This window comes from Pelodiscus sinensis, chromosome 18 (genome assembly GCF_049634645.1).
Source record: "Pelodiscus sinensis isolate JC-2024 chromosome 18, ASM4963464v1, whole genome shotgun sequence".
In the NCBI taxonomy this organism is placed as follows: domain Eukaryota; kingdom Metazoa; phylum Chordata; order Testudines; family Trionychidae; genus Pelodiscus; species Pelodiscus sinensis.
This window is the reverse complement of record NC_134728.1, coordinates 9,786,383-9,806,894: the sequence shown is the minus strand read 5'-3', so window position 1 is coordinate 9,806,894 and position 20,512 is coordinate 9,786,383. Positions and strand designations below refer to the sequence as shown.

Here is a 20,512-nt window from a genome sequence, read left to right as displayed (position 1 = left end):
TTTGCTCTGCAGATAAGCCTTGTTTCTTCACTGAAATGGTGTTGGCGCTGCAGTGTTGGATGTTGTTACTGCAGGATTGGGGGTCATGTTGATTGAGAGTCATGCTAGAGTGGTGCATGTTGATGGTGTATGTAGGCTGGGAACTCTGGGAGATCTTGTGCTGTTGAATCCTAGAAATAGTCTCATTGAAAGGTTACTGGGCTGATTTTTGGATGGAAAAAAGCTACCCCTCTGGGAGAAGGTACAGGAAGCTGCAGAGGGAAATTGCTGCTTTAAAACATATAAGCCTTTGAAAACACTACAAGGCTGGAGATGGTAATGGAACAGGGGAAGCTTGGTTATATATTAACATTATCCTTCCAGGGTGGCCATCCCAAACAAAATTAGTATTTTCGCAACATACTTCTTGATTAGTTAGGTAGGTTTCCAATGTGATGTTCTTAGCTATATAAGATTTCTAAAAGAAGTGCAGGTTTCCAGCTTACCAACAATGAAACAACTGTCTATTGAAAAGGTGTTTTTATTTTGTTTTCTCTTGTTTCAAGGGACCTATGTGATGACTGTGACTGCAAATGATGCAGATGATAGTACTACAGCCAATGGGATGGTGAGATACCGGATTGTGACTCAGACCCCACAGAGTCCATCACAAAATATGTTTACCATTAATAGTGAAACAGGAGACATTGTCACAGTGGCTGCCGGACTTGACAGAGAGGTGAGTTTAAAGGGAAAATATATAGATGTTTTTGGCTATCATTGATTTACTGAACAGTAAAATCCAGAGTTGGATGTGTGCCCAGATGTTCTAAAGTTTAGAGTTACTTGATTGTATTCAAGGGTTCTGTCTCAGAGGGTATGTCTACACTACAGAGAAGTTTGAAGCTGCTGCTGTCGATCTTCCAGGGCTCGAATTAGCAGGTCTAGTTAAGAAAGATAATTTTCTGAGAGAGATGCTTCGGTCAATCCCACAATCCTGCTTCAATGAAGAGTAAGGGAAGTCGAAGGAAGAGTGTTCTCCCTTTGACTTCCTGCAGGTTAGACAGTGCCAAAAGCTGAGTTAAGCTACTTCAACTTCAGCTACACAATTAACATAGCTGAAGTTGCATATCTTAATTCGACCGTGTCCTGTAATATAGACATACCCAGAGTGAAGCCATGAGGTTCAAATCTGGTTGTGACTTGGTTCTGGTATGAGCCTTTTGTCCTAATAATCAGCAAAAGTGGATAATCTTAAAAAGTGTGGGATAAGCTTAAAAGTTGGGGGGGGGGGGGGAGAGAGAACCCCTTATCCCTGGAGAACTTATGACTATGGTACAAGGCTATGGAAAATAAACTATAGAGAACAGTCTTTCGCCAGCCAGAGGATGAACAAAAGTCTCTCCCATCTCTAACTTCTATGGATCTTTAAATTTTATCTGTGGGAACAATTCTAGGACCATTGGGAACATTTTCTTAAATGTAATGCTATATTCCAAACACTGCTTCGTTATCGGGTATTTAAAAATGTACATACTTGTGTTAGAGAACCAGCATGGTCCTTTCTTACTGGTGATTACATTGATAACATTAGGAAAACATCTCCTGCTGTATATTAAAGCACCTACATTTTTGTTTTGAGAAGCGCTCTTCTCTAAATATCTTCTTTCTGTCATTGCAGAATATGCTAATTTTCCAAATGGGAAAAAAACTGTGCTAAGTCTTAAAACCACACTCCACCATCACAGATTAGCTAAAATGATCCTCACAAGTCCTTCCTGCTTTGGAAATGCACATCTTATTAGATCAAGTCAGGATGAATCCAATGGTAGACTTCCCAACCTCTCACAGAAAAAATGATCAGATTAACATAAATGCTAGGACTTCCTGTCCCCAGAATCAATCAGAAAAATGGAACAGAAAAGGAAGTGGAATGTCTCGCCCCTAAATTAAAAGCAACTTGGCTAGGCTGTGCAGTAGAGATTCCTGTCCCCAAAGTGCATTCTGATTGGCTTGGAGGAAGAAGTATTGAGAGTTGGCAACTGAACACTTTGCTATCAGCATTTCTGTCTGTTTCATTCAAACATCTGGGGCTGCCTCTTGCTTCAAGGCTTATACTAAGGCTTTAGGATTCCAAGCTGCTTCCATGCATCTCAGTCCAGCCTGGGAGCAGAAATCCTAAACACTGCCTTAGAGCAAGGGAAGGTGGCCGCTAGTGAACCCAGAGAACTGGATAGCAAGTCAGCAGCAGGCAGAAGGAGGCCCTGGTGGCAGTCAGAAAGATTTGGAACCAAAACAAGGGGTGCTGGATGGAGCTGGCACAGAACTGGGGCTCACCCGAGGCACAGTGTCAGCAACCTTGAGGGAGGAGGGTCCGTGAAACAGCTGACTGAGGAGCTGGTCAGATGAAAAAAGAATTTGTAAGAGATTGGAGGTGAAGACAGGAAACAGAGCTGAGGAAAAACCATAGCACTGCAGTTTGTCTCTTCCACAGGCTGATCTAGGCGACTTTGTACATATGACAAAGGGCTTTTCCATGCTCTCGCTATTTACAAAATCAGAAACTTAACAGAATCATAAGCAGATAGCTTGTTCCAGGCAATGCTGGAGCCTGTTGCAGACTTATGGTAGAAGCAGTGGAACTGACAACCTCGCTGGGTTCCAGTATGGGTGGGGCCTCAGATGGAAGGGGCGGGGCTTTGGCTACTCTTTCCTCAGGCAACAGAGCTCCAGCAATGATTTAAAGGGACTGGAACTCCAGCCACCACCACTGTCACAGTAGCAGCAGTGGCGGTCGAAAGCCCTTTAGAATTGCTGAGACATGGGTCAGTTGCCCTCTTCATTCTCCCTTGTTGGTGTGTAGAAAAGGGGAGATAGGCAGCATAAGAATCACTAGTAATCTCCTAGGGTACATCTAAACTACATGCCTCTGTCGGCAGAGGCATATAGATTTGTTTTTTTGGCAAAGGCAGATGAAGCCGCGATTTAAATGATCGTGGCTTCATTTACATTTACATGGCTGCCACGCGGAGCCGACAAACAGCTGATCAGCTGTTTGTCCACTCAGCGTGCTAGTCTGGATGTTCCCCCGTCGACATCAAAGCCCTTTGTCGGCAGCCCCGGTAAACCTCATTCCACGAGGAATAACGGGGCTGCCGACAAAGGGCTTTGATGTCGGCAGGGGAGCGTCCAGACTGGCGCGCAAGCCGACAAACAGCTGATCAGCTGTTTGTCGGCTCCGCGCGGCAGCCCTGTAAATGTAAATGAAGCCGCGATCATTTAAATCGCGGCTTCATTTGCCTTTGCCTATGTGTCTAATCTACATGCCCCTGCCGACAGAGGCATGTAGTCTAGACACAGCCCTAGAAATGACAGGACAACAACCAAGTACCCAAAGCTGGATCCTAAATCCTAAGGGGTGAAATCCTGTAGAAATCAATGGCAAAACTGAAGTTGTTCACCTGACTTTTAGGTCTTAGAGACATCCTAATTGTTTAGTAATTTCAGAGGCTTAGAGGCAAAGGAAGAGCAAATCAGCTTTAAAACTCACTAGCCAAAACAATCAAACAGAAAAAAAACAAAGGCAGAATCTTTGCTTCTTCTGCCCTCTCCCTACCCCCACACCTTTTTCCTCTACTACTTAAAAAAACTTTTAGGCCATGTGTACACTGCAGAACTTGGGTGATCATTGCTGTGCTGTGATAGCTCCCTGTGTAGGCACTGCATAGGTTGATAGAAGATCTTTTGCCAACATAGTAACTCCACTTCCCCAAATAATGTTAAAGAATCACTCTACTGTTAGACCAGGTCTACACTTACCCCAGGATCGATGCTCTGGAAATCAATCTTCCAGGGTTCGACTTAGTGGGTCTAGTAAGGACCCACTAAATCAACTACTCATGGTACTCCACAGGGTCACAAAGAATAAAGGAAGTTGACAGGAGAGTTTGTCCCATTGACCTCCCACAGTGGGGACACCACAGAAATTCAAATTAAGGTATGATAACTCAAGCTACACTATTCTTGTAGCTGTAGTTACATATCTTAGGTTGACTAAGGATATTATATATCGGCTAATTAACTAGCCATCTACTACTTGACTAATTAATAGGCACTTCCACGTTCCTCCTTTGAAATGTACAAGAGCCCCTACTGGGGCTCTTGTACCTTTTAAAGGAGGAATGCAGAACACCATGTGCAGACCGGCACCAGCTGGAAGTCTGGGCTGCACATGGGTGCAGCTTCGAAATGTACAAAAGCCCCCAGCGGGCTCCCCATGGCATTTCAGCAGATTCCCCAGCTGATCCCGGTTTGGCGGAAATGCTACGGAGCCCGGGATCAGCTGGGGAGTCCCCAGGTGACCCTGGGCTCCACAGCACCATGTCAAAGGGGCAGCACCACACAGCTAACCCCACTATGGCTCTGCCTTTTAAATGTATTAAGAGCCAGCAGGTTCTTAATACATTTAAAAGGCTGAAGGGCAGCAGGGGGAACCTTGCTGATAGAGGCAGCAGGGCAGGGGGAAGTGACTGGTGAACTAGTCACTTACATTTCTATGATATAGAACCTCTCTATCAGCTTACATAGTGGACATTTTACACAGCTCTAGCAATGTAAAGTGGGTATAAATGTCATTGTCACAGTCTTAGTGTAAATAAGACTCAGGTTCATATTTGAGGTCTAGGTTTATTTGGATAAAATAGTTAAATATGAGTGGTAAAGGTAAGATAAGAAAAGACATTTTTATCTTATCTAGTTCAGCATTTCTGTTGCCTCAGAGTTCCCTATGTTATACATTTAGTGCTCTCTGAGTCTTCATTTAAATATTGATATTGATAAATACTGGTTTCTCAGCAATATGTAGATAAATAAATTACATTCATTACAGTAGCCAATAAATGATCATCTTTGCAGCTTAGTTTGTGTGTCATGAGCAGTCATTCAACTGCCTATCAAGATGGAAGACCTGCAAGGAATCTATTTTGAGGCAAATTCTGGTAATTTACAGCCATGTATAAACTCTGATTTCTCACCAGCTGAGGAGGAAATTAAAAACTCTAAATGTGTCTGACACTGAAGATTGCAAAATGAAAAGGAAAGGTATTAAAATATTGATAGCTTTAAAGTTATCTTACCTGATTCCCATTAATCTGGATGTAAATATGGTCACAAAACTCTGTGTCCATTCACTCATTATGCCTGTGCTTAATTGAATGGATCCCAACAGAAGATAAAGAAAATTGGACTGCACTTCATAAAAATTATTAAAGGAGGACAGGTTAGTAACAGTCTAATTTAAGCTTGTGCCTGCAAAAGGGTGAGAAGTGCCAAGGGTGGAACAAAAGAGCATCTATCTCATTGAACTAATAGAGAAATGATGGGGTTTTAGAATGTAAAGAACCAAAAATTCAAAGGCACACTGAAACACTGACGTTAACATCAGGTTAAAATCAAACACTTACTCAAAACTGGCAAAAATGAAGCAAATATAAATGGATGGTTGGAGAACATATTAAGACAAGGGGATAAAAATCAGGCAGTGACTGGAGCATGGAATATTTGAGTTTGCAAGAAAGGCCGTAACGATATGAAATGGGCAGGACATAACCAAACTGTAAGGAAAAGATGCTTCTTTTATTTGGTTTATAGCAAGCTGATGCAAAAGTAAGTTGTTCTAGAAAAAGCAGCTAGCCAATTGCTAATCATTTTATTTGCTTAATTTAGTAGCATGTCCGGATTCCAGTCCTCATTGTTCTCATTTTGTCTGTACCACTGAGGTACATGCTGGAGATAAATGAACCAAGTGTATCCCTAACACATGGCATTGGAGTGTGCAAAAATCTCATATTTGTACCCAGGAGATAGTGACTAGGGCCACACTTAGTGTTTATTCCACATTCTCACTGAAGCTCGAAATTGTCCAGCCAGCCAGGGATCAAACCCAGACTGTCATTCTGAAGGCCAGTATGCCAACCACTGAGCTCTTGATGTAGTAATTCAACTCCACCGGCTACATTGATTTATCTTGTGGCAGGATATCTGTCTCAGCAGCACAGTAACCTTCATCAGGTCTACAGCATAGGCAATATCATCCTCTGAAGAGCTCTCACTACATATTTTATGAATGAGGACTTTGAGCATGTAAAAAAAAAATAGCAAGAGAAAAGGAACTGGCTGATTCCACACATTGCTGGCAGGCCAATAATTGTTGAGACATCTCAAATGTCATCTGGGCTTATTTGAGATAATAAGTATTTCGGCACCACAGTGCTTGAAGTGAAATGGCGCTAACTTTCTGAACTCTCCTTTTGACTGTCGCCTTTTTCCAGTGCATTCTTCTCATTTTAAAAATAAATAAAGAAGAGAGTTAAGCAGCTTCTTAAGAATTTTCGGCATGCTTCTAATTCTTTTTAAAAAGGGTAGGAGCTGTGCTGCTGCAAATGCTTTAAAAAATACATGACATCCAGTTCTGTGATTACCACCCTTGGCTTTCTGAAAATGTGATGTTGCTAGTCTCTTTCTCAACCAAGGGGAAAGATAAAAGGGAGTGCCTGCCAGCAACTGAGCTTGTGGCTTATTTTATTTATGAATGAAACAGCAGGATTTTTAGCAGTGTGGGAGGAACGGTTCCTCTCACTGCCTGGAAGATGCGGCTGACCTCTTCTCCAATACGTCTGTGGAAATTAGAATTTTTGGGGAGGCCAGGGTTTTGAAAGGGTTCGTTTATGGTGTCTTTGCTTTTTTCATGTATGGGGGTCCTTGCTATAAGTCAAAAATATGTTCCAAAAAACTTGGACTTATAGCGAAACAACTTTAAGAGGGGAACTTTTTCCCCGCGACAGACTCCCATTTAAGCAAATTGGGGGAAGTGTTTCGCACAACGTATAGCGGGGAATGGGAGGACTTATAACACATCAGTTCCTACAAACGTCAACGACTTTAGTGTGGAACGGATGAATACCAGGGCGACTTATAGCGAGGACCCCCTGTAATTCAGCTAGGCCAGTGTTGGGTTCACTTGTGCCCTTCATGGTAACTCTGCAGCAAGGTGAGAGCAATTGTCTTCTGGTATCTGCCAGAGCCTTTTCAGGGCCGGCCCACAACATTTTGGCACCTGAGGCAGGGAACTCAAATAATACCCCCATACCCCCACGCTTGGGCTAAAACTTTGAAAAGTCTCAATTCTCTGAGTCCTAGTGCCCCCTCCTTCCTCGCCCCCCCCCCCCCCCAGTCTGGCGCCTGAGGCAGCCTCAGTTTGCCTCATGATAAGGCCAGTCCTGAGCCTTTTGTTAGAAACCCATTGGTAAGTGTACTGGAGAATTATTGGGCTGGAGACTAATGTGCACCAGAATTTTGCTCAGCATCTGTACAGAGAAGGAGCAGGCAGAAAGGACATTGTATTTCCAGTCCTGGGGATAACCGAGGCCTTAATCAACCTCTGTTGCAAGCTAGAGCACCCATTGAGCTGCTCTAATTTACATCTTCTGGAATGACCCTCTGCACTTTATTCCACTGGCCCGGGCTTGCTGCAATGCAGTGCATTCCAGCAATGCCCCTTTCTGCTCTTGGACAGCCCTGTATACTAGCTGCAGAATGCAGATAACCTGGACTGGCTTTACAGCACTAGGGAATCATCTGTGACAGGACAATCCAGAGCAGAGCCTTATTGGCAGCTTTAATCCCCCTTTATGCCACTGGAACAGCACAAAAGGGATTTAGCATGGGGTTAGGATCTGTGTTTTTTATTTCCTTCCCTGCTTATCAGTGTGCTGCTATCCAAGTCTGCGCCGCCCTCTGTGAATAAGATTATAATAACGTTTTGCTGCAACATGATACTGAAAGATCTGGACATGATACAAGGGATACCTCAGTGAATCTATGGAGATCAGATGGCTGAGGGAGATAAAAGTAGGGACAGTGAATGAAAGGGAAAAAACGTCCAACTAGCTTCTCTGTGGTATGTGAATTTGTTTAATATTTTCATCGCCAAAATTAGCCACCTGAAAAGAGCGGTAATGGCTGACAAGTTGGTCAGGGCTTGTCGCTCTTTGACAAGTACCATTAAATATGAGCTATATTTTCCATGTATTATCTGAATCCTTTGCCTTAAATGGTGATTGCTGTGTAGTAGTCCTTTCTTTCTTTCTTTCTTTCTTTCTTTCTTTCTTTCTTTCTTTCTTTCTTTCTTTCTTTCTTTCTTTCTTTCTTTCCAAAAAGATCTAAAACAACTAGGCTCTGTCTGATTTTCATGGGTCCAAAGGATGTTATTTTCCAAAATGGAACACTGAGGTCCGTGTTTTAAAAACACATGCAGAAAAATACTTCTGCAGTTGCATGCTCAAGGGGGAAAATCTCCAAATATGTTGCTTTGGTATGCTCTTGCTTTTAAAACATGTGTATATCTGTGTGTTCTGATCTTGAGTCTCTGTATTTGAACATGTGGCCTTAAGGCTTCCTGGACACTACCTCAGAGCAAAATGACTAACTACTGGAATAAACTATCAAAGAAAAGGACAGATGCTCCATCTCTGGCTGTCTTTAAATCAAGGCTGGATGCAAGATGTGTTTCACTTAAACACAACGTATATTGCATTCAAAACAGGTGAAATTCTATGGCCAGGGTTAGGAAGGATGTGAGGTTGAATGATTTAATGATCCCTTTGGCCTTAAAGGCTGTGTCCAGACTCAGGGTTTTTTTCAAAAAAAGTAGCCTTTTTTCGAAAAAAATTCACCTGTGTCTAGACTGCAGCCGCGTTCTTTAGAAATTAAATCGAAAGAACGCGGCTTTTCTTGCAACGGCGGTAAACCTAATTTCACGAGGAAGAACGCCTTTTTTCGGAAGTGCTCTTTCGAAAAAAGGCGTTCTTGAATGCAAACAGGGGTTTTTCGAAAGAGAGCATCCAGACTGCCTGGGTGCTCTCTTTCGAAAAAGCGGCTTGCTTTTTCGAAAGTTCCGCTTGCAGTCTAGACGCTCTTTTTCAAAAGAGGCTTTTTCGAAAGTATCTTTCGAAAAAGCCTCTTTCGAAAGAGGCTTGCAGTCTAGACATAGCCAAAATCTCTGAACCTAAAGCATGAGGAAAAGTTTTTCTGATATTAAAATAATATGTTCTTCCCAATGCACTCTAGAGGATGACAATTGGGGCGTACCAGTCCTCAGCTCTGAACTGGGTTCCCCTGTCATTCCAGAAAACTCCAGTTGAAATTTAAGAAATCATATCATTGTTATCAGGGGAGCCGACCGAGTACCTAGGCAAAGGCCGTGTCCAGACTCAGGGGTTTTTTCAGGAAAAGTAGCCTTTTCCCGAAAAAACTTCCCCTGCGTCCGGACTCAAGCCGCGTTCTTTCGAAATTATTTCGAAAGAACGCGGCTTTTCTTTCGATGGCGGTAAACCTCAATTTACGAGGAAGAACGCCTTCTTTCGAAAGTTCCTCTTTCGAAAGAAGGCGTTCTTCAATGTAAAGAGGCCGTCTTCGAAAGAGAGCATCCAGACTCGCTGGGTGCTCTCTTTCGAAAAAGCGGATTTCTCTTTCGAAAGAAGCCTGCAGTCTAGACATAGCCAAAGTGAAAGGCGTGGTTCTACAATCCCCTCCTAGAAAGGATAGGTCCTCAGGCAGAAGGTACAGGGCCAAATCAGCCAGCCTTCAAGACCACCGCCCTACCCTCAGCACTACTTGGAGCGTGCCATGCAACACGCCCATCTCCCCCGGCATCCCTAAGAGTCGCCAGGAATGCTGGGCCCCAGGGCAACTACTCCCTTTAAACCTCCCCCCATTGGCTGGCCTGAACATTATCTATTTGCCTGCTGAGGGAGATGATGTGCTGAGATGTGTTGGAGACAGTTTAGTTGACACAGGTTATCTTCATTATCTTCTTCATTATATTTCTGGTGGACACATTTTATACCCTACTTAATAAGACCAATTTATAAAGGCCCCTTAAAGACCAGGTGGGGGAGCAAGGTGGAGGATATGTGACTCTCCACTCACCAAAGCAGCAGTGGATGAATCAAATAAAGAGGAGGAAAGTAAAGGAGCTAGTAACAGAAACATCATTACAAAGTAGACTCAATAAGTGTGTGTCTGGAAATATGAATAAGTGGTAGGGGGATGAGTGCCGGCTATGACTCTCAGAGTTAAAGGTAGCCCTAGAAAACCCCAGTCTGTCACTTACCATGGTGAAGTTTCACAGGTGCTGCCATTATAGCTGCCAGAGGAACTTTAAGTAGTGGAAGTAGGTAGAAAGAGAGAGAGAACTGGGGCATGAGCACGAGTGTCCCTAGGAAAGAGGTTTGGAGATCATAGGAGAAGCAGATCATTCACCTGAAGCAGAAGGAAAGGATAGAGAAAAAGATTCAAAAGCCGTGTCAGCCCTAAGAGCGAGAAAAGACCCACGGAAATTAGTTGGGCTCCTGAAAAAAAAGGAAACATTCCCAGGATTTCTCCTGGCTTCGCTTCCTGCTTAGAAGAAGGGCCACCCTAGCACATTCAATTATGACATCAGTAGTTATCCGTTCACAAATTTCATGCCATCAAATGAAGGAAGAAGGAGAGCTAGATGCAAACCTAATGGGCCAAAGAACAATTAGTCATATAAGCTACAAAACCTGGTAGCACAATTTGAATTTCAGGCAAATAGCTCCCCATGGCCCTAGCTCCATTCACTACGTATAGGATCTGTGTTTGGATGCACATGCTGCTGCTATCACTACAGGTTTCAGGAAGTGAATAATATTGGCAAACACAGATAAACACTATTGAAGATAGAGCAAAACAGAGCAAAGAACGCACATTCAATCACTTACTCGGGACATACTGAGAGAGGAAACCACTTAGATGCCAGCCGGTGTCTTTGGGAGCCATTCTAGATCAATAGATCCTCGGGACATTTTAATCCTTATCTTCCTGTGGTCATGCTGATGAAAAGGAGATGCAGGGCTGCACACTTTGGACATGCTGAATCATCAGTACATCAGCCTTTCTGTTTAGCTAGTGGAGCTGCTCTTAGGTTTACATGACACTCAGTGGGTGAGCCATAATCAGGTAGCTTCTGTGGAGGATTATCACAAGCATTCTTGCTATTTCAATCATACACTCTGCCTGCAACTTGCTGAAATATTACCACCTTGGTATAACACTCACCAGACAGCAAATCAAAAGTTTCCATTCAAAACCTCCAGCCCACAGTGTATTTTATGTGTTCTTCTGAAACTTTTTTAAAAAATTGAACTTTTCTTCTATCATTTTTTGCCCTATTCAGTCTATCTAGCTAGGGATTTATATAATTGAAGTGGTATCTCAACACTTCACATGGGTCAAGATGAACACACAGGCTACGTCTACACTGGCATGATTTTCCGAAAATGCTTTTAACGGAAAAGTTTTCCGTTTAAAGCATTTTTGGAAAAGCACGTCTAGATTGGCAGGATGCTTTTCCGCAAAAGCACTTTTTGCGGAAAAGCGTCCGTGGCCAATCTAGACGCGGTTTTCTGCAAAAAAGCCCCAATCGCCATTTTCGCAATCGGGGCTTTTTTGCGGAAAACAGTACTATGCTGTCTACACTGGCCGTTTTGCACAAATGTCTTTCGGAGAAAGACTTTTGCCTGAACGGGAGCAGCATAGTATTTCCAGAAAAGCACTGATGATTTTACAGTAGATCGTCAGTGCTTTTCCGGAAATTCAAGCGGCCAGTGTAGACAGCTGGCAAGTTTTTCCAGAAAAACGGCTGATTTTCTGGAAAAACTTGCCAGTCTAGACACAGCCACAGTGTTCTCAGGATCTATCTTTCCATTCTGCAGTCAGTGAGACATCTCCTTGTTAGGTATGGGAGCAGGATACAATTGGCAATTTTGCTGAAGGAAAGTTAGGTCGAATACATTCATGCTGATCCCTTTGAGAAGTTAGTTGTGGACCTGTTGCCAAGAAAGCTTTGTCTCCTCCACTCAGGTGTTTCACTTTTGAGGGTAACAATTCCATTGTTCCAGTGACATGCTGCTGCCATGGAAGCTAATAGGTAATCTGCCTCCCGGTCCTACTGCTTTTCTTAAAACAGAGATTGCCCCATGTCACTGCTCACCTTACCTTTCATCTGACATTTCCCCCACTTCTCTTGATGTCTTAATGAAGAGTAAGAAGCAAAGGCAATGCTGTTGCTCACATGATGATGGTGAGTCTGATTGTTCTAGAGAAACATTTTCAGCTCAGGGTCTTGGGCATTCATAAGTCATTTGTAATGATGAGCAGAGGACAGAAACAGCTGATATTTAAAGATATCTGGTGAGCCAGTTTATACCTATCCTGAATAATCTCCACCAAGGATGATTTCTTATTCCTTAACTGAAATGGAGGGAATTTTCTTCCCAATCATATAGTCTAGAGCTAGTCACTGGTGAACAGAATTGTTTTTCCATTTATTTATTTATTTATTTTACCTTTCTCTTTGAGTTTGGCATTAGGATATGGTATGCTTTAGCTCTGTGCATGCTCTTGTATGTGAAACTATAACAATGTCTTTAGAATCATTAATTTCTCTCATAAACTCATAACCAGACACCTTTCTTTCTTTTTTTTCTAGAAAAAAAGTACTTTTGAGTCTAATTAGATTCCAAATAGAAAGTTCTGAAGGGGAACTGAAGAGAGATCTTATTCAGTTTTTATTCCATTCAAGGGTGCCATTTATGAGGGGCTAGGGAGCAGTAGCTCCCTCCCCCCCCCCCCCACCCCGCAGTTTGAACTCCTGGATTGCATACTTGACATCTGCTTGAAGTTGTATGCCTTGGCTCCAGAGGTAGTTCTTGAATGCCACCGAGTTTGAGCTGCTTACAGCTTTGCCTTTGGGGCAGGGAGTTTGTTATAAAAAGAAGGAGGCAGGGTGATTACGAATAACAGGCTGAGAATTCAAGTTACTGAAGGATCATTAAAACATCATGAAAACATTGCCAGGCACTCCACTTAAAAGATGGGGGGAGGGGAGGAGTAGGAACGAGTGTTGTGCTGTTGGGATTTGTATTTGGATCACTGTATTAAACTTATAAATATTCTTGGAAAGGGGGAAACAGTGACTAATCCAAAGTTGACTGCAAAGAATTACAAAGGGATTTTACAAAACTGGGTGATTGGGCAACACAAAGGCTGATGGAATTCTGTGTTGATAAGTGCAAAGTACAGGCAGTCCCCGGGTTACGTACAAGATATGGACTATAGGTTTGTTCTTAAGATGAATTTGTATGTAAGTTGGAACTGGTACATATTGTAGGGGAAACTCTAGCCAAACATTTCTCCAGAGCTCAGTTTTATTCTCCCACACCTCACTTCCCTCAGTCCTTTATTCTCAAGCTGAGGTGTCTGCTGAGAAAAGCCGCTCCGCGTCTCCCTGGTCTGCTGGGGGGAAGCAGCTATGCAGGGTTGCCTCACCCCGTTTGTAAGTAGGGATCCAATGTAAGTTGGATCCATGTAACCCGGGGACTGCCTGTAATACATGTGGAAAAATATAATGCTAACTAAAGATACAAAAATGATGGGGTTGTCTAAAATAGCTGTTACCACTCAAGAAAGAGATCTTGGAATCATTGTGGATAGTTCCCGGAAAACATCTGTTCAATGTACCATGGCAGTCTAAAAACTAAAATGATAACAGAATTTTGGGAATCATTAGGGAAGGAATAGATAATAAGACAAAATACCATATTGCCGCTATCTAAAGTCATTGTATGCCCACATCTTGAATACTGTATGCAGATCTGGCCACCTCAACTAAAAAAAGATATATTGGATTTGGAAAAAGGTGTTCTTATAGAGAGCTTAAATGCATCTGCCCCCTTGCTGTACACCCCACTCCCCTTCCAGAGTTGAGATAGAACCCTGGAGTCCTGATGCGCTCTCTCTCGCTCTGCACAGAGTTAGTAACAAAGTAAGAATATACATTAAAATGTTAAGGCCAACCAGTATCCCTTAAGTCACTTGCCACAAGATGTCAGAATATGTTAGTGTCAGAGCTGAGTGGGTCTAATATTTATTTAATTTTCTTTCTTTTATATAGGAATTAGACACCGTGCTCCTGTCTGCTAACTGCTAAGTTGTCTGCCGAAAAAGTAGACTTTTCCGGTGCCTTAGTAGCCCCGGGATAGAATTGATATGTGTGGGGGGTACGTTGGTTTCCCCTCCTCCCCATTTGATGCCTGGCTTGTACTGAGCATGCTCAGTAACACTGCTGAAGCCTCTGTCCTCAGTCCACCTCCCATTCTCTCACTCTCTTCCGCCCCCTCCCCCATCACGGCATGCACAGATTGCCCCCCCCCCCATCACCAAAGTCTGAAATGGCACCTCTTATTCCATTTGTTGTCTGCTAAAAGATTTCAGAGAGCTCCAAGTTCTCGTACAAGTTTGCACTTGTTTCAGGTTGTTCCTGAAATCCTACCACCACCGACAGTGGGCTGATTCACACATTATTAAGTGGGAGTGGGGTTGGGGAGTATCATTTCATAGTAGAGAGCTCATCGGGTCCTTAATGTAGTCTCTGTGGCTCAGGCCAGCATTTCTTTTTCCATCTGAGTTTGTCTTGTGGTGGAGAATAGTGGAGAATGGTGTATCATTTGAGTTTTACTCAGAAGAGTACCTACTCAGCTCAGACAGATTTAAAGTTTTTCCTCTGGTACATCACATAGTTTCTGACAGCTCCTACCCCTCTCAAAAGGGATTAGTGTATAAATCTGCACCAGGTCAAGTGAAATAATTAAACACAAGCTGGCTCTGCTAATTAACTTATCCACAAACCATTGTCTGTTATTAGCATTTTAAAGACTGACTTAGTTAACTCTTTATTTTCTAGCACTATGTACATTCATTTTAATAGTAAATCTTTTTAAAATGTAGCCCACAGCTAAATTTAAGGGTTCACAGTTACAGTATTTAAAATGTACCCGTTGGCTACCTTGTTTACAGAGGTCTTATCACTGCCACTCTGTCTGTGGCACATGAATAAATTTACAGTCCATGTCAGCATATAGCAGACGTTTTTCTCAAATGAATGCGGGGGAAAAGCAGCTTAAGCACAAAGAAGAGCAATTGCAACTCCACAATGTCTGGGGAGTTTGACCTTCCAAATGGAATTTTTTTATCCTGTTTACAAAAATGAAATATACAGTTGTGGGAGACATGATGTTTGTGAATTGGCAAACATAATAGGGCCAGATTCTGCTAGAACCTTACTCTTGGAGAACTGCCACTGATTTTGCAGAATAATATGGTAAACAATGTGGCAGAATCTGGCCCTTTAAAGGAGGGAAGGAACTATTCACACTGGACAATTATAGGCACCATTAGAGTACAATAACTAACACTAACTTTAGGCACAAAGATTGAAAAATTGGTTCATTGTTAATAGGTTTAAAATGGATAATCTATACTACTCTTTGCTGTAAACATGAAGGCACTTATACTCCGTGTTCCATAAACACATGTGATTGTTCCTTAGCGATCTAGGAACTGGAATAATTATAGTAGCAATTAGGCAGTCCGTTCTGTTGTCCATTTAACCTTACAGTCAATTTCCCCCTAAAATCTAAGTTGAATTTATGCTTTCCCATCATCCTGTGACTCCTGTTTTAAAACCAGTGTTCAGTGTGAAGGCAGTGGAAGCAATTATGCATATGTATGCCATGTTTATGCATAGCACTTGATGCAACGAGTTGATATTTCCAAATTGGCCATTTATTCACACTTGATAATATTTTATATTTCCAGTGCTGCAGCTGTAGTTTTCAGTTCAAATAACCATACTACACAGGTTCTGACCCTAAATCTAACAGCCAAATTCCACTGGCAGAAAGGATGGTTAGAATTTTGTAACGAATGATCTCTTCTGGCCTTAAATTCTGTGGATCTATGAAAAAAAAGACAAGCAGAATGATCTGTTTCTGGATGGCAATTTAACATGTATATGAATATGGAATTTCTGTCCATTAGAAGGAGCAGTAAACAATGTTAAATGTTTAAAAAGGAGGAGAGGAGCCAGTTCCTCAGCTGTTGTAATTCAGCCGATCTGATTTACACCAATTGATGAGCTGGCAGAGGGTCTGTAAATTAATAGTTTGTAAGTCTTGTATCCCAGCTAATGGCTTTTCTGGTAAATTTCTGCCTTTCTAAAGAGATCAAAACATGTATCAGTAGAAATGCTGATTTGAAAAGCATTGTCTTCATGTCTACTACACGTGATCTTTACAAGGCTAAAGCAAACATTGGGACATGCTCCTCACGTTGCATTGTGTACCATCCACTTCACCAAGAGAATGATTACTGTGTCTACTCATTCCTAAGCTGCTTTTGTTTTGTTTTGTTTCAGTAAAAGTGAAGAATCAACAAGTAGGGGTTGGCTTCTGAATGGGTCTACACTGTCGTTGTAGATCAGGGCTTGGCAAACTTCAGTTCCCAGCCCCTCAGCGTAAGCTTCTTGCAGGCTACGATGTTTTGTGTACCTGGAGCGTCTGCGGGCATGAAATCCCTCAGCTCTCAGTGGCTGTGGTTCGCTGTTCCTGACCAATGAGAACTGCGGGAAGCAGCACAGGCTGAGGGACATGCTGGCCACCACTTCTCACCACTCCGATTGGCCTGGAACAGCGAATCAGATGCTGAGAGCTGTGGGGATCCATGCCAGCAGACGCTCCAGGTAAACAAAACATCCCGATGCACCAGTGGTTCCTGATGAGCCGGGAAGCGTAGTTTGCCAACTGCTGAAATAACAGGATCAGCTTATGAAAGGGTCATTTTTGCCATTTTTGCCTATCCAACTTAGAAGAGTTGGCTTATAAACCAGCAGGCTAATGAACGTGGTACTTTGAGTGCAGTGGTATTGATGTAGCTGCAGTGAGCTGTTCTGTTTGAAGAATCTGTATTTGTTTAACTGCCATGGGAGCTTAATGCCAAGATGAAATAGTAGTTAAAAGGACAATACTCATTCTCCACGCCGTTTGTTTTGGAGATATGTATTTTTCTAATTATTTTAGCACTAAATCCTAGCCTTAGAAAGGGTTTGATCTTGCCTGATTCTATCTTTTTGCCACTGTTGCATTGCTGAGGAGTGTGATGGGCTTTGGAAATTCATTATTAGAATTGTAATTTGTGCTTCCCCGCCCCTGTTCATCTTTGACAGCTAAAGACATGATGTTTAGCAAAAAGATAAAAGCATAATATTTGCCTTGTAAACCAGCAAGTAGATGTGATTTGACTGGCCACATATTAGAGACCCAAGAGAAAATAGGAGAGGGATTTCCAGCGATCATCACAATCCATAGGAAATGTGCATGTCTTCAGATTGACTGTACATTTTACACGGTGACTAAAGAGGCCGCCTATATGTACTGCACAGGAATTAATGATTTCACAGCCGAGAGAGGGACAACAAAATAACATGGGCTGCTCTTGTTGTTCGTCCTGATGCCCTCTCAGTTGCTTTCTCCATGGTTTCTGCTATCAGTGCATACACTTCACATACAATATTTAGATAAGCCCTAAATTATCCACATGCCAATCTGAGAAAGCTATTCCATTTCTATAGGAAGAAACTGCTATTGTCACTTAAATGACCTCTGCCTTTGGTATTAGTATTTTAGAAGGAACTCTTGTGGATCTGAAGATGATTTCTGGCATAACACTGCTGACCTTAGATCAGGGCATATTTGTAGAGGAACCCTGGATTAATGTCAAATGAGCAGTCCTGTGGCAACTTAGAGACTAACAAATATATCACGAGCTTTCATGGGTAAACCCCACTTCCTCAGATGAGTTGGAATGGAAATTAGAGAATCCAGAGTATATATAACAGCAAAGCAGTTACCTTTCAATTGCAGAACTAGTGTTAATTATACTAATTGAGTCAGGCTGGATGTGTCCCATTCACAGCTTTTGATATGCAAATGTGAATATCAAAGGTGGGGGAAATTGGCTTTGTAATGCATTAACTAGTTAATGTCTTTATTCAAGCCCAAAGTAACAGTGTCAGATCTGTAGATGAATTTCAGTTCTGCAGTCTCTCTCTGTAATTGGGTGGTGAAATTCCTTTGTAGAAGAATGGCTACTTTTAAATCCATGATTGAGAGACCAAAATGTTCACCTACAGGTTCATGTGTGTTACCATTCCTGATGTCTGACTTGTGTCCATTTATCCTTTGTTGTAGACTGTCCAGTTTGGCCATTATACATGGCAGAGGGACATTGCTGGCACTTGACTGCATATATCACATTAGAGGATGTGCAGTGGGAACCTTTGATGTTGTGGTGTATGGGTTAGGCCCTGTGATGGTGTCACTTGTATTGATATGTGGACAGAGTTGGCAACAGGGTTTGTTGTAAGCGTAGGTTTGTGGGTAAGTGTACCTGGGGTGTGGTGTGTAACTACTGCTAAGTATTTACTTAAGGTTCGGAGCTGTCTGTAGTTGAGGATTGGCCTGGATTAATGTGTTAGTTATAATTTTGATAATACATTACTTTGAAGAAGCTTCAACCTGCTCACCCAATGACATAAGAAACAATGTATATCCTATGAATGAATTCACCTGAATTATGTAGATGAAATCCTGGCCCTAATGAAATGTCTGGCAAAATTCTTATTGACTTGAGTGGGGACAAGATTACAGATGCATTGTGTCTAATCTTCTCCCTTTTCCATGTTCTGAGCCCTCACTTACATTTATAAATTAATCACTTTATGTATTTGTAACACCGATAGGCAGAAACGAAACTCGGACCTCTGGAGCTTAGTGCATGAGCCTCTACAGCTTCAGCTGTAAGTCCAGTGGCTCTCAGCTAAGGCTGTAGAGCACACTCCTTCTTTCTCTCTCTATAAGGGATCTAAGTGCCACTTCACAGGACAGTGAATCACATCCAGTAGGCATGTGGGTTACATATGTACAGCCTGAAAGCAGCTGGATTTCCCACACTAGTCTGAACTTTGACTGTGGGTTTTCCCCTAGAATACCCCTCTGTCTCAAAGAGCTGATGAAACCTTTTCACGTCCTAGTTGGAGCCAAGAGAATCTTCTTGATCTGACCGCAGAAAGAATCAGAAAACATGACTGCCCCTCTGTGAAGGTTTCAGTCATCCAACATCAAAAATTCCTACACTTCTCTAGAACCCGGCATCCTGTCAGACAGCCCATTGAAAATGTACTGTGCTGCACAGGAGCCAGATATGTTTATTACACACCCTTATATCCTGATAGTTTGACTGCAAGACTAAAATGTTGATCCTACAGCCTCCCTGTCTTTCTTTGTCCCAGGAGTGGCCTGAGGCAGGCTGCAGCAGCTGGCACCCCAGGCAGAACGCGCAATCGGCACCCCCGCCTGCAGGGCTGTCAGTGGACTGACGTCATCATTGGGTGCCCCATTGAAGGCGGTGCCCTAGGTGGTGGCTGAGTCCGCCTATAGTCGTGGGCTGCCCCTGCTGTGTCCCATAAAGGTGTGTTAACTGTCCTAGCCTGAAAGGAATAAGGATTCCTTGCACTCACTATCCCATTTCTGGGCAAGTCACAGTATGGGCATTATTGTATAGTTGGATGTTTGCATGGTCACATCAGGCCATTTCATGTTTTGGCAGCCTTGATGTGCAAAACAACGTGAATCGTTGCATAAACAGATCTCTCCTTGTATATGTACAGTTACCTTTACTCTGAACGTAGGCTAAGATTTTCAAAGATGTTTAAGGTGAATTGGGCACCTAACATGCCATGAGTTTCAACTGGAATTGGTCATCTTTGAAAATCCCATCCTTAATATTTTGTGCTTCCAGGTATTATGGTGATGGGAACCTTAAAAGCACATCCAGTGAACAAAACAAATGGTACATTTTAGCATGAGACACAGAAATGTAAGCAGAAAAGTCAGAGGAGGTGATTACATTTCATTTAACATTCTTCACCCCCTTCCAGTGCAGTAAACTGATGTCTAGAATATGCTGGCTTTCCTGTACATGCATTTTGCTGACAGACTTTCTAGCAGCAGACTGGCTTGCTGCTTATTTTGAAAGCTATATTATTTCTATTCAAGGAGAGCACTGTGTCATGATCTGAGGTGATAATATTGAAAGGCTACTGTTAGTGTATTATCATCTAACAGGATGCAATTACCTGATAAATTGTGACACTCTCTATAGCTGGGCATTGGTTATAGTCCCCTGGGAGTGCAGTTCACAAAGTATAATCCAGTGGTCAAAAGTTCTTCAAGTACCAATGAAATATGCTCTAGTGGTTCCCTGGGTTTTATAAATAAGAAAATAAAGCAAGTAATTCAAGACACAGGCTCTTGTCTCTTTGACTTCTCTCTTCTCTGCTCCAAACCAAAATAAAACATGAAAGAACAAGCTGAAGGACCTTGTGGCATTTATTGAAGGAATAATCACAGAAGCACTTATCAAACCAGGAGACCCTTTTTTGTACTTTGTTACTTTATAAATAAGAATGAATTTTTTTCTGGGGTGGAAATCAGGTTTTAAGCACACTTTGCAACATGTCGTGAGTGAAGCTGAATGGATGAATGAATGAACGGAT

General features: G+C 42.4%; 1 protein-coding gene across 1 annotated transcript in view; it reads left to right on the top strand.

Annotated features, from left to right (window-relative positions):
• Positions 1–20,512, top strand: part of CDH4 (cadherin 4) — an 809,637-nt gene that overhangs the window by 668,212 nt on the left and 120,913 nt on the right. Inside the window, exon 7 of the mRNA XM_075901106.1 lies at positions 546–718. Coding sequence (XP_075757221.1) covers positions 546–718 — 173 coding nt within the window. The remainder of the gene's footprint in view (positions 1–545; positions 719–20,512) is intronic.